Below are 14236 nucleotides of genomic sequence, written 5' to 3' on the forward strand. Positions count from 1 at the left end.
GATAAGGCCAGAGAGAGATGCTAGCTAGCCTATATATGTTAGTGGTCCCCAAACTCTGACAGATTGTGCACCACCAATTTAGAATGATACAACCTTAGATACCACCAGCAAATTTTTGTTATATTAAGTAATTATAATAAATCTGTTAATGTTGCCTGCATATCACCAGTGGTACCCACACCACAGATTGGGAACCACTGTTAGACAACCGTTGTGAAATCCCCATCAACAACTGAGAAAGTCACATCATAATCTGAGATTGCAAATCCAAAATAGAACAAAACAAAGGAGCCCATATATACTTGAGATGCTTTAAATGGCTCTTTCTCTGCTTGAAGCTTCCACAGTTGTAACTGTGGATGATTTCCTTGACAGCTACAGAAAAGCTGCTTGTTGGAAGAAGTTTAGAAAGGTCAGTGCAGCAAGTATTGCCTCCATTCATGTTCCCTCTGCATCTGCTCTTTAATCCTGTTACTAAATCATAAGAACTCAAATGTTCCTACCAGGTAATTTGTCAAATTCTAGAAGGCAACATACATCTTTAAGATTTGACTGTCTGTATTATAACCCAGTTTACTCAGAGCAAAAAAATGTTCCACCCTGAAAGAAAAAAAATTCCAACCTCATCTACTAGTGCTATATATATTTTGCTAATTCAGCATCAACATAATAAAAGATTCAGGCACTATAACGATGCATCTAGGAAAATAACTGGGTCTCCATCTCCTTGCCTTCTTCCCTCCATGGGGCTGACAACTACTTATACCATAAACAAAAGAGCCCAGCTCTTCATGCCTGGTAAAAAGAGTAGTCTTGCTCCTCTAATGGGGTGTGCAAGGCAGCTCTGCAGCATCTGAACAGAATTTGGGGGACAGCTGTTCTATAAATGCCTTCTGAGCTGCAGCCCCAACTAGGATTGAGCTTCCTTGTTGCTCTGGGCCCATTTGTGCTTTCATTTAAGCCGATGGATGTTTTCTGTTTAGCTGACTTGAACCAGAGTGGGATTGTTGGCTTGCTACTTACAGCTGCTGTAGAACCAGTTGTACTGAAGGCAGAGGAAAGGCACTGGCAGCCAGGGAGACAGCAGGGTCCTAGTGCTCTTGGGCTGCACACTCTGCTGGAGTTTCTAAACATCCCCAGTCCCTAGATCTAAGCACTATGCATATAACTACAGCAGCTGGGGCCATCTTTTTGGCAGACCTGCCACAAATTAAGCCCTGCTTCAGATGTCACTCCAATCCCTTAATCCCACCCAAATTAATAGCTCTGCTTTTAAGCCTCAAGGTGATTGGTGTGTCTCAGGTTCCCCAGAACAGGCACTCTTAAAAATTTCAGAATAAAGGAGAAGGAGCTAATAAGCATCACTGGTTAATTTCTACACACAGAAACTAGGAGGAGTGGGAAAGGTTGGAAAGGCCGAGTCTTAGAATATGCGTGTATTGTGGAGCATCGAGGAACAGCATTCCAATGAGGCATTCATGGCAGTGTCAGGGTCAGGCACAGGGGCTGTATTTGGTCCATGTGTAAATAATTACCCTCCTTCCAGAAAGAAAATACTCCAACAAGGAATCAACAGGCTGTTAACACAAAATCCAGTGCAAAACAGGGAGTTGGAATTAATTCCTCATCTGACCAAGGAGAGAGAGCAGCCATCCTCGTAGTTACTGCAATATTACTTGTACCCAGTTCCTTAACATTTACAGATTTTTGGTATAACAAACCCTATGTTGTTACTTTCAGGGAACCTTACTGGCTTCTGTGTAACTGATGCAAGAATGACCCTGCCTGGAGCGGAGGGTTGGACTAGATGACTTCCTGAGGTCCCTGCCAGCCTTACTTTTCTGAGGTACAAGGAGCATTAGCTAAAAGAGACAACAACAGTTCTACACCCTGGAGCTGGAAGCATGCTCTAACTGAATTACGAAGTAAGAACAGCTGCCCTCACCCAGGTGTTCACTGAAAACATAAGTCCAAAAGGAGAAACTGAAAGCTGGGAACTCCAACACCAAGCAACAATCACACAGAACCACAGCTATAATACCCAGGGGGGAGATTATAGAACCAGCAATCATTCCAATATACACATATCAAGCCTGAATCTTTCCAAAGAGCTCCCATTTTAGAGATCAAATACAAACTATCTTGATTCAGTTTGACCATTAACTCCTAAACTTGATCTTGAAAAGTACTGAGCATCCCCAGCTCCCCTTAACTTAAATAAGAGGTTAATATTCAGCATCCCCCAGTAGAACGCTGCAAGCTTATGACCTAAACACTGTGTAGTATTTCAATTATCACTGATATACAGCCACCTCTAGGATGAACCACAACAGCCCTTAACTAGTATGGAGAATTGGGAATGACTTTATTCACATGAAACTGTACAGAGAGTTTAACAACAATATTTTGTACTTCTATAGCACCTTCCATGGAGGATCACAAAGCATTACACAAATATTAACAAATTTCACCTCTCAGCCCACACCATGAGTATTAGTATTCCTGTTTCATAGACTGAGAAACTGAGCTACAGAGAGATTAAGCAATTTGCTTATGAATTAGTGGCAGAGCCTGGACAGAAAAAAATAAAAAGATCTCTGAACTCCTAATCCTGTACCCTATTCCACAAGGTCAACCTTAAGATACCAGCTGGAAATTAGAGAAATTGGAATTTGGTCAGAATATAAAGGGCTAACATTATTATTCTGGGATATTTTTAATGACTCCAAAGGCTGCACTCAGCAAATCTGTACTTCTCCTTGTTGGCTGCAATTAACACTCCAGAATTTAAGTTTTCATTTAAAGTATTTGTTAAGTCTCCTAGCCCTTACACTCATGGAAATAATTCTCCAAAACAGGAACCAAGTGTAACCAATGCAGTAACATTCACCTAATGCTACACTGCCTGCAATTATGTCTCTGAGAAACGTGAAATACCCTGTTTATGTCAATTGTGTGTTGCTTCTGAAGCCTTACCGGGATTTGGCAAAGTGACAATGTTATCACTGCTGATCAAAATAAAGGAAAGAAATGTTATGAAGATATGTGCAAGCCAAGGCAAGTGGCATCTCATTTTGTCATCTTGAGGGCACAGTGCTTATATTGGGGGTAAGGGCAGTTAAAAAATATACCTCCACTTTTTCCCTCCCCACCCCCTCTTTGACCTCTGGTTTATCATGTCTTCCCTGGAACATGGGCCAACCAAGAAACCGAATGACTCCCCCCCCCCGCTTGCTGCAACAAGGCTAAACTCAGTTCAGTGCTGATAAGAAAATGCAGCTAGACACCAAAACCACACCAAAACCACACCAATTTAGCCACAGTGCCCAAAACAATTTAAGGACTCATAAAGCAGCTAACACAACAAAGAACTGCTCTTACTTTTCTGTGTTTGTCTGATCCTAGGGATTTTGCTGGTGGACTGGCTTTGAGACATTAGTATTCATGAAGCCTGCTCAACCAGTCTATCTCCCTTCAGGCTTACACCTGGCAAACTGACCCTGGCCTTCCCCTTGCTTTTATTCCCTCTGAATCTTCTTAATTTGGAGGTGGAAGACAGTGGTAGATATTTCAAACTTCTGCTCGGTGCCAATCCAAGGCTTGAGGTTTAGAAACAAGTTCAAAGTTTAAATGGCACCAAGGCCTGTAAAAGTCTACAGATGCACAGAAGTGGGAGAAATAAGGATACAGCAGAGAAAAAACCCCAAAATAACATAGAAAAGACCAGAGACTCCAAGCAGTCTGCAGAATTTCTTGTTTTTTTCCGTTTATTACCCTTTCATTTTTTAATTGTCTCTCCAACTTTCAACTTCCTATTTCTCACCCCTTGTCTTTATTCAGTACTTTACTGTTCCCACATCCTCTCCTGGGTCTCTCTCTGTTCCTTGCTGCTTCTCTTACCATAGTCCATCTCTATATGCCCAGTGCACCAATCTGCACCCACCCACTCTCTCTCCCCGAGTCCATTTTCCCTAGATCTTCATCTTCCATCATTTTAAAGCACCGTGCACAACCTTCTCTCCATCGGACAGGCTCTCCGCACAAATCCACGCTCTGGTACTTGGGCTTCCCTCCCTCCCCAGCTTGGCAGCTGGATACCTCTCTTGCCCCATATGTCCTGTTCTCCTTGTAACAGGTGTGTGGTACTACACAGGACGCTGGCATTCAAAGGCTCAGGCTACATGCGGTACCCTGTAGGCTGTCCTTTGGGGTCTGTATGATTCCTTCCCCAACCCGCCCCACCACACACGCCCGGGGCTCCTGGCGGGTTCCAAACATTATTGTGTGAACCACGTTTCATGGACGCCCCTTCTCTCGCAGTCGGGAGCACGCCAAGCCTTGGGGTCAGTGACAGCAGCCGAGCGCATGGGAAAACGTTAGCCAAATCTCTATTTCTAGCTGTGTTACAAGTTAACAACCAATTTGCAGGCCCGGGGACAGGGAAGCTCTCCAACAGCAGTGCCCAGGGCTGGCTCTGCTCTGCTCCGGCTCGGGGCTGTGCGGCATTACACAGCCAGCACCCCCGCGCTGCTGCCACGGGGGACCAAAAGCCCAGAGAGGAAGGGCCTTGCTTTGCTGTGATCCCCAGAGCTGCGGCCTAGTGGTCCGCACCTGGGAGGCTCCTCACCCCCGAGGGTCGCAGCGGCGTCCCCCTGCCTGCAGGCCGCGTGGGCCCCCGCGCCCCAGCCCTGCACTGCCCCCTCCCCCGCCAGGGCCCGGTCTCCTCGGCCGCGAGCCCGGCCCCAGGCTGCCCGCACACGCTTGCAACATCGCCGCGCTCGGCACGTCCCGGCCGGCACGTTTGCGGCGCCCATCCTTTAACCCTTTGCAGGAGCCGGGCAGGAGCGTGCAGGGAGGGCACGTCCGCAATGGCCCCGGCCCCCCAGGGCCACCCCCGCCCCAGGCTGCCAGTGCAACCCGAGACCGCCGCGCTGACAGCTCCCGCCTGGGCGCCGCGCCTCCCGGGCACTTGCAGCGCGCCGGCCCGCCCCTTCTTTTATCGCACAGATGGAGCCGATGACTCCGAGCCCCCGAGTCTTATCTCCTTGGAGACTGGGGGAGGCCACAGAAACTAGACTGAGCAGGGAGCAGCCGGTGTGGAAAGGCTGTGCAAACAGCTGGGCGCACGTTGTGTTTGGTCAGGGTCTCTGCTGAAAATGCGCGTCTGGAGCTCCGTCTGGGCCCGGGACCGCAGCGAGCTCCTCGCCTTCGCTGGCATCGCAGACCAGGACTTGTTAATACTGAGGAGCCCGTGGAAGAAACAGCCCCTCCGAGTCCTGCCTTTGTCCTTCCCTGAATTGCTCTGCACCCAGCGCTCGGGGTTTGCAGGTTTTACAGACAGTCACTGGCTCCAGCAGATTTGCTTCTCAACAGACAGAAAGGGATGGGGGGGATGATCCCAGTCCAAACCCGGCACAGCTTCCGGTGCTCATACTTGGATCATAGAAAACGAGGGTTGGAAGGGACCTCAGAGGGCATCTAATCCAATGGTCCTCAACATATTTTGTACCAGGGCCCATTTGTAAACATCAGTGGGCAGTCCCGACCCACTGCCCCTCAGTCCCGACCTGCTGGCCCCAGCCCCCTAGTGTGTGGAGCAGGGTAGGGTATTTGTGGGGCAGGGAGGGCCCAAGCAGTGCTTTGCAGGCTGGAACTCTGCCAGCCTGTCAGAGAAAAGCTATGGTTTCCCACATTTCTCTCCTTTAAGGTAGAATCCCTTTTTAAAGTTTGCTCGCAACATTTTCATATATTGTTGCAACTCACTTCTGGGTCCTGACCCACAGATTGAGAAACACTGATCTAGTCCAACCCCTGCTCAAAGCAGCCCCAACTAGATCATCCCAGCTAAGGCTTTGCCTAGCTGAGTCTTAGAAACCTCCAAAGATGGAGATTACACAAGCTCTCTGGGTAGCCTGCTCCAGTGCTTTTCTACCCTCCTAGTGAATGCAGTTTTCCTCATATATAACCTAAACTTCCCCCGCTTCAACTTGAGACCCTTGCTCCCTGTTCTGTCATCACTGAGAACAATCTCACTCCATCCTCTTTAGGTAGTTGATGGCTGATATTACATTACTTAGATGACAAAAGAGTGCAAGCTAAATTCAACAAATACACTAAACCCAATAAAACCACGCAGAAATATTGGACAAAAGTAGAGGCATGCTGGTGTGATTATGTGCGCAGTGTTATTCCTTTCTTTAAGAAACAGAATAGTTCAATACAGTTTAAAAATAAGTGATGTGGTAACTTCATTTCTATTTCACCTTTATATTTTATTCTTATAATTTGCAGTTTGGCCCTGTCCTGCAAATGCACTGGACCTGGTCCTTTAAGGAGCTTTGTACTCTTTTAAGAATTGGGAGCTATGTAAGCATAGAGACTTCAAAGCAAATTGCATCACTAAAGGATATTTATTCTCCTTTATGTAAGGCATTATCATGCAAGAGAATAAAACACATCTAAATTCAACACAATATCCACATTTTTTTACAGAACCATGAGGGAAGCAAGAAGCTTTCCCTAATACTCTCCTTAGAGGCTTCCTTTCCTTCATTTCTTCTTACCATTATGCTGGATTTTAACCATAATAATACCACTTCCTCTTTGTGGAGGGTTAGCACAGCTGCTTTTTGTTGCTCTTTGACTCACTCCTCATAGATCAATCCACCCCTTCTTCCTTAAACAGTGTTTCAAGAAAACAAATCTAGGAGCTAGCTGCAGCTCACAATGCTGTATCAGACACCAACACTTTAAAACTTCTATGTGTGCACTGGATACTATTTTCCTGGCAGCTAATTATTGATTCAAATCACCTTATACTTTTTACCAGATTTGTTTTTCTTTTTGTACATAAAAGACTGTCAGTGAGTTTATGCTTAATATTTCAAATAAAAGCTAAAGTTTTCTAGAGAGAGAAAAAATGCTGAGTTGGGAACACTTATTCACCCACTTTTTATATACCATATTATTCTCACATTTTTATTGCGATAAACTAGAAAACAGTGATAGAAATGGCTGACACCTTCAAGGGCTTTGTTAGAGCCCTTGAAGGTGCTTTATAAACATGGCTTTGGGTCATTAGCTTGTTTTATAAATGGGGAAACTGAAACAAAAAAACATTGTCTGATCTACCTACTCTAATTCACCAAGTTGTTGGTACCACCAAAAGTAGTTCTCAGATCTTGACTACCAGTTTTTTTGTCCTATGCAATTCTCTGTCCTGTCTTCCAGGAACTTAAGTACATAACTTATTAATACTTTTGGCTTCCATCACTATATGATCGGATCTTTGAGAGCAGTGATGGATTTGTCCTATTTTTTTCTGAGATCTTTATCCATGCTTCCTCCTCTAAAATTTTTGGTCCAGCTTCATTACCGGTAAAAATGTGAGATTGCTGGATAGAAGAAGCTGCTGCTGGTCACCCACATTTTAACTAATGTGTTATTTAATTCTGAGTTACCTGACATACCAGTGGCTAATCTACAGTCATGCTCTTACCACTGTTTCTACCTCTGAGGAGAAATCAGTGATGGTGACAATTCTGAGGCAAAAGTCTTCTAGAGTAGCCAGTAGTCTGGCCTTAACTTAACCCACTGACAACAAACATGTCTGTTTCCATGTTGTATGCACTATTAGGAGCAATGAACTTGCCCTGCCAGACTGGCTGTAGAGAAAATGAAGCCTTTTTAGTAGATTAAATTGAGGTTGATGGTAGTGGGCCTTGCTGTTCTGCCAATGGAGGTCAAAGGAGCTCTGAAGTCCCCCAAATAATCTTCGGCAAGCAAGTGAAAAAATAAAGTCATTTCTGGCTGAGTAGCAGATTGAGTTTAATCTATGTTCCTAAACCATATGATCTTGGAGGCCTTAGTCTAATCCGTACCACAGAGAGCATTAGTTCTCCACTCTATTTATTGTAGCTTTATTAACATTCTCTGCTTAGGAAGGACAGTACCCAAGATAGCTCATGAAATGGATTAGCAATATGGTCAGCTTCAATGATAAAGCTGCAATCAGCAGCACAGTAAGATAAATATGTCTTTATCTAAAATTAATAGATTCTCACTTTGTCATGCCTGCCAGTATTTTACCATATGTCAAGTTATAATCTTTAAAAGTTCACAGTAAAAGGGATTCACATGGCCATAACACCTTTTGTTACGAAATCTCAAAGGGCTTCATAAACTTCAAATAAACCTCTCAACACCAGTTCAAAGATAGGGAAGTACCATCACCTGAATATTCCAAGCTGGCTAACTGAGCCAGATAGAGATTAGTTTGATCTTTTCAAAGTGAATCTATCTTTTCATCAGACCCTTCAATAGAGTTAAAAATTCCAGCTCCCTAACCCCACCTCTTGCTTTTCCCTCTAGAGACAGACACACTTCTTAGTGCAGGAAGATGATAAATGTTTAAAAACCTGCTTCAGCTTTTGAACATAGTTTAATTCTGAGGATTTTCTTATATATAATCAAAGACAAAGTTGATTTTTAGAAATGCTCTGTAATCTGTATCACCATCAGCTAACACCCTGCACATCCATTAAATTTATGACCCTGTACCTTAGCTATGTGTTTCATTTATAGTCCTGGCAGACAGCAGAACAGTGTCACCTTAACCTCTATCATTTACAACCCTGAGTAAGACAAAAAAAGGTAAAAGTTACCCAGCAATGTTGTTATTTATTTGTATTATGCTCATACCTAGTCCCCTATAGGGAACAGGGCCTCCACTGTGTTAAGTGCGCATCTGTCAACGCCCTATCTGCAGATACACAGAGTACAAGTAACTGTTCAGTACCTCAAAAAAAATCAATGGAAGTCACTAATAGATTGTTTACTTGAACAGCAATTCTGGGAACTAGATGGTGTTTTTCCTCATATTGCACCACTAAAAAGGGGGTAAATTAATGTTACTCAGAACTTAAAATAACAGTAGTCATCTCAGCTCCTCACTGGGACAAATCATATGAGTTTTCAGACAAAATGGTGACTTTTTCAGAGCCGTGAGAACCACTGGAAACTTGCATTATATGAAACTCCTAGCATGTCCACTATTAAGCAAATACTAATACATTGTACAGGGTACAGGCATATTTAATTTTAATGAAACTATTGCCAAAAAGCCTCAATTAGGATAGCATTAAAAATGAACCTGTGACATGTGAGTATTAGCTGTAAGATTACAAGCTTGCACCTGCTGTAACTAGTGTTAAACTAGTCCAAATGAGTTTCACAACACAGAGATGTTCAGTTGCAGTGCAGGCCAAGTTACAGAGAGCAGGAACAATGTGTTAGCCTACTGTAAAATCCCAGGTACATTTTGTTTTATAGTATCTAATAAAGATACTGAACAATCTGCATAGGAGAAGCATTCCCAAACTTTTCCATGCCATGGATTATATCCTACAGACTCTTATAGGCCCACCTCTATTCCTAGTTGCTGTCCAATAGAAGGAGCCACTGTCCCTTCTGTTCATGATCATATAACCTTTCTGTAGCAGTGAGATCAGTTGCTTATCTAAAAGTACAAGAAAAGTATTTAATTAAAGCAATTGTTTGGAGTTGCTTCAGGGATGTTATGTTCTTTTAGATGGGATGACTAGCAAAGCAGAGCAAATGAGAGGATGGGTGATCTCTGAGTAATGCTGTTTTGTTGTTTTCCGATGTTCACTGGTCATTTATCAATACATAAATAATATCCTGACTCCAGCTGTGTTCTGCAACTGTTTCCACTAACTTCAGAACCGAAGGTCAACGTCATCAGTGATTAAAAAAAAAGAGGTCACAGGGTTTGTAACCAGCCAGATAGAAAATAACACCAAAGCACGGGGAGGGGGAGAAAAGCACCTGGAACTCAAGTGCAGCAACCCACATCAATATATAGATTTACAAACTACTGAGGACTACATCAGAATAAGACACAAGAAAATGGTGAGGGCAGCAAAATGTGTCCGTGTAAATAAATAAAGCGCTCATGAAAGGTGCTGGATCCCAGATCACTAAGAGGACCCGGAGCTGAAGTCCTTGGATTAGGCTATGCAGAGTGTCTTTACTTCTAGTAGCTTGCCACAGATTTGGGGAGCCAGGTGAGGAGGCAGCAAACGGCTAGGAGGGAGGGAGTGAATGAATGACTGATGCCCGCAGGGCAGGAAGGGCCGCCAGCGGGGCGCTCATGCCCCCCTTCCCTTCCTCTCCCCCTCCCTTCCCCCAGTCTGACGAAATCAGGCGCCGAGTTGCACTGTACGGGGATTCCCCTCCTGAGGCACCCGCCGCGCGGGCGGGGCGGAGCGGGAGAGGCCAGATGGTGCTAGGACCCCGCGGGCGCCCCTCCTGCAGCAGCCCGCTTGCTACGTGCGGCGCTCGCCGTGCCCCAGCGAGGGGCGGGGGGAGGGGCAGCGAGGGGCTTCTCCGCAGCGTGCGACCCCGCCTCTTCCCCGCTGGTGGGGGAGAGGGCGGAGCGTAGCGACTGTCACCGGGCAGAGCGAGCGCTGCGGACGTGCGCCGTCCCGCTATTGGCCAGTGCAGCCTCGGGGGGCGGGGCCGACTGCCAGCGCTATTTAAAGAGCCGAGCGCCGGCGCTGGGGGTTAGAGCCGAGAGGCGACGAGGCCGGAGGTGTTATATTCCTCGCCGTGATGCCTGGCCTGCGGGACAGCTTCGCCTCTGCGCTGCCGCCCATCCCCGAGCAGCGCGAAAGCCCGCCTTCGCCGCCCGGCCTGCGGGGAAGGGGCCGGGGCCGGCCGCACGGCGCTGCCCGGCGCTGCGCCAGCCTCGAGGGCTCCGACTGCGAGTCCCTGGACAGCAGCCTCGGCTCGGAAGAAGGTGAGGGCCTGGCCGGGCCGGGCGGGGGTGGGTCCCGGGGCTCTCCTTCCTCGCTCCGTTTTCCTCCCCAAATCGGCTGGGGGGTGGGGAAGGCCGCGCCGCGCTGACCGCCCGTCTCTGTCTCCCCTCGCAGACGCCGAGGAGCTGGAGGAGGTCTCGCTGCCGGACTTCGACTTGTTAAACGACCCCGAGGACGAGCTGCTCTGTGCCAATCTGATGAAGCTCATCCAAGTCAGTCTGAACAAAGCCAACATAAACGCCAAGCGCTGCTCCCGCCTCCTGATGCCGGCCCAGCTCGTCACGCAAGTGGGCAAAGAGCTGCTGCACCTGGCCTACAGCGAGCCCTGCGGCCTGCGAGGGGCCCTCATTGACCTGTGTGTGGAGCACGGGAAGGGCTGCCACCGGGTGGGGCAGATTGCGGTTGACCCCAGCCTTGTGCCTACTTTCCAGCTGACCCTTGTGTTAAGACTGGACTCCCGCCTGTGGCCTAAAATCCAGGGACTCTTCAGCTCTGGACCATCCTTCACTCCAGGCTTCAGTCAGTCGCTGAAGCTGAGCACTGGGTTCAGAGTTATTAAAAAGAAGCTGTACAGCTCTGAGCAGTTGCTAATAGAGGAGTGTTAAGGGCTCCTCCTGAAGGAACGACTGTTCACTACTCCACTCCTATAGAGGACCAGGAGAAACAAGTTACCCAAGTGCTTTGGAAAAAAGTTAACATAAGCTGGTTAAGATGTGGCAACTCTTAAAGCCACTTAGGTTAGACTAGACTGATCTACAGTTCTACAAAGATAGAAGGGAATAGTCCAAACAGAGGAGGAAGCTTGCTGGAAAACATAACTGCACTTTGCTTTCCCTCATGACTGAAGTAACTCTAAGTGCATACTTGCTCACAGTGGAGGTGGATAGCAGAGTGCTAGCTTTAAATTTCTTAAGTGATTTTTGTAGGACATTTTACTGACTTCAGTTAGACAGGCTTATGACCGTGTTGATACTAGATAAAGCAGCAGGGCTGCTTCAGGGGTAGACAGTTCCATACTGTTGACTGACTTAAAAAAAACAAACTATTGTAATCAATGGGGCTCTTTTTTGGGGGGGGGAGGAGGGGAGTGAATGAACGATGGTTAAACTAAAGGTCTAATGGGACCAAGTATGTGTATTTGGATCAAAAGAAGTTCCACTACTGAAGTTAAGGCAGCTATGTGCAGACTTCAAGTCACTGAAAAAGCCAAGACTGTTGGATTTATCTTTTTTTGTAATAGTAACGCGTATAGTGGGGTTGTTTTTTTGTTTTTGTTTTTTTTTTCCTTTTTCATTTAAAGGAAATGCCACTGGGAGCTGCCTTTTAGCCCCTTGGTACTGTATGCTGGAAGGAGATGGGATGTGATGCTGGTGATGAGGGCAGGAACCCTCAAACAACCTCTGTGAGATGCCATACTGTGCTTCCATTGATTACAGTTTACATTTAATACACTTGACGTTCAAGTGCAAGACTTCCTATGCAATTGTATTGTTTTTTACTTTTTTGTAATAAAACTTTTTCTAATTGATAAACTGGTTGTCTTGTCTCCTCATGTCCTCTTCTTTCCCCCCCCACCCCCCAAATACAGCTGAACACCATACATTCTACCTTCCTCACAGTAGCCCTTTACCCTGTTAGCAAAATCTTTCTTTGGGCTGCTGTTGGTGAAGGAAAGGTGACAAAATTTGAGCATTAGTTAGCTCCAGCATGGTATAGTTGGCCCTTCTGGAAGATGTCTCCCTTTCAACTTCTTCACTACCAGAGCTCTTATAACCTAAGAATTATGTGCCTTGGTCATTTATAGTGAAGTACAGTAAGAATACCACAAGACCTACACTAATACTTAAGTTAGCTTCTAATTGCAGTACACGAAGGGATCAGTCAAAGGTGGGACAGGTGAGTTGCTCCCATGGGCAAGCAAGGTAACGGGAAGTGTTATGGAGGAATAGGTACTATCTAGGGGGAAGGTGCATCTACTATTCCAGTGCAGAGTGCATGATGGAAGGATTGCTCTCATGACAGTTGTATTAGAATGCTGCTTAGTTCTAGTTTAATGTTACAACAAAAGATAATTAAAAATTCCTGTTCTTGATATGGAAGGGAGGTGGCCAGAGCAGGAAAAAAACACTCTTTGGGTTTCTTTGCAACTAAAGAAACAAGCAAACCCTAATTTAAAGGAAGGCTGTCTTCATTTATTTGTGTTCTTATTTTTGTACATGATACCAGAAATATATAGGAATTTAGAGGTACGAGGGAGGAACTTGTTTAGAATAAGTGGCATTAAACTAAGGATTAATTTAACCCAGTGTTACTTCTCCAAGAAGTGGAAAATCCAAAGCTTTTAGAAAAGACAAAACACCTGAAGATGCAGTGAGGCTAGAAGAAAACTTCAGTAACTTCAGTTTCACATATTTCTTAAATTTTAATGACTGGTCCTTTTTTCTGTCCCCTTACTACTTCCACAATACTTATTAAAGGACTCCTCAATCTGCTATGGCAGCCTCATAATTAGAAATACAAACAACAGTGTTGTGGTTGGAGTCGATGGCATTGTCAAGGACTGAACTGCAACGTGCATATGTATGCATTTTTATCATCCAGTTCAACTTTCACACTAGTCCAGTATCCGAGGGACAGAAGCTTCATTGTTTAGGTCAGCCATGAACGTTAGGGAAACATCTCTCACCCCAAATGAGCCTTCTGAACATCAACAAGGGACTCAAAAACCTGCATCCATCCCTATATTAGGCAAAGCATCATCATGTCTTGAAAGATTTTAAAGGTGGTGGCAGAATGAAAATAACTTATTACCTTGGTGAAAACACAGTTGTCATACAGAAACAAGTACTGGCTGAGGAAAAGAAATCTTACCTAGGTTTATACCCACTGCCAGTCCATCAGGTTAATGGGATGGCACTAGGTGAGAGAATAAAATCTGGCATATAATCTTGAGTAAATTATGTTCTGACTTTTGAGAGTAGTGGTAGCAAATAGGCATTGCATTTAGTAAGGAGGTAGTTAGAAATGGATACCATTTTATTTTGCCAGTGTAGACTGTTCATATGTGGCTTTGATGTCCACAGACCTGAGGTTTAGGTTTGTCACTGGTTCTTGAAGTGGGAGGCAAAGAATCCAGGTCAGCCACAACACACACCAGAAAAGCCAGATTAATAGAAGACTAGTAAAATCACACCTAATTTATCCTGACCCCAGTTGTTACCTGTTCCCCCTCCCCACCACCACCCATTTCAGTATCATCTCCAGTGTTTTCTCCTGAGATCTAAAGGAGAAAACAACAGCAACAACAAAATCACCTACAGTTACAGTGAAAGCTTCATTAAATTGCTTGACAAATTAAAAGGCAATTTGGATCCAATGCAAAATGTACAGGATAAAAG

At 45.3% G+C, this 14236-nt stretch overlaps 2 protein-coding genes across 3 annotated transcripts in view; one reads left to right on the top strand and one right to left on the bottom strand.

Moving 5' to 3' along the window:
* ASCC1 (activating signal cointegrator 1 complex subunit 1) overlaps window positions 1-14236 on the bottom strand; it is a 122792-nt gene that overhangs the window by 92612 nt on the left and 15944 nt on the right. Inside the window, exon 1 of one of the 2 annotated variants that reach the window (XM_090057019.1) lies at window positions 3382-3400. The exons of the other annotated variant lie outside the window; for it this stretch is intronic. The gene's annotated coding sequence lies outside the window, so the exon portion shown is untranslated. Of the gene's footprint in view, window positions 1-3381; window positions 3401-14236 lie in introns of those variants that run through there. 2 annotated transcript variants of the gene reach the window in all.
* DDIT4 (DNA damage inducible transcript 4) lies at window positions 10571-12370 on the top strand. Its single transcript, XM_090057254.1, has 2 exons — window positions 10571-10819; window positions 10953-12370. Exons 1-2 carry the CDS (start codon window positions 10633-10635, stop codon window positions 11441-11443), a joined length of 678 nt encoding a protein of 225 aa, XP_089913380.1. The 5' UTR covers window positions 10571-10632; the 3' UTR covers window positions 11444-12370.

The sequence above is a fragment of the Crocodylus siamensis genome, chromosome 7, assembly GCF_052110815.1.
Source record: "Crocodylus siamensis isolate JL-2025a chromosome 7, ASM5211081v1, whole genome shotgun sequence".
In the NCBI taxonomy this organism is placed as follows: domain Eukaryota; kingdom Metazoa; phylum Chordata; order Crocodylia; family Crocodylidae; genus Crocodylus; species Crocodylus siamensis.

What these genes read in the sequence shown, in the direction of transcription:
- DDIT4 (XM_090057254.1), top strand. Translation starts at nt 10,633, where the DNA reads ATGCCTGGCCTGCGGGACAGCTTCGCCTCTGCGCTGCCGCCCATCCCC. An exon ending in CAGCCTCGGCTCGGAAGAAG is followed by an intron (nt 10,820 to 10,952) that starts GTGAGGGCCTGG and finishes CTCCCCTCGCAG; the next exon opens with ACGCCGAGGAGCTGGAGGAG.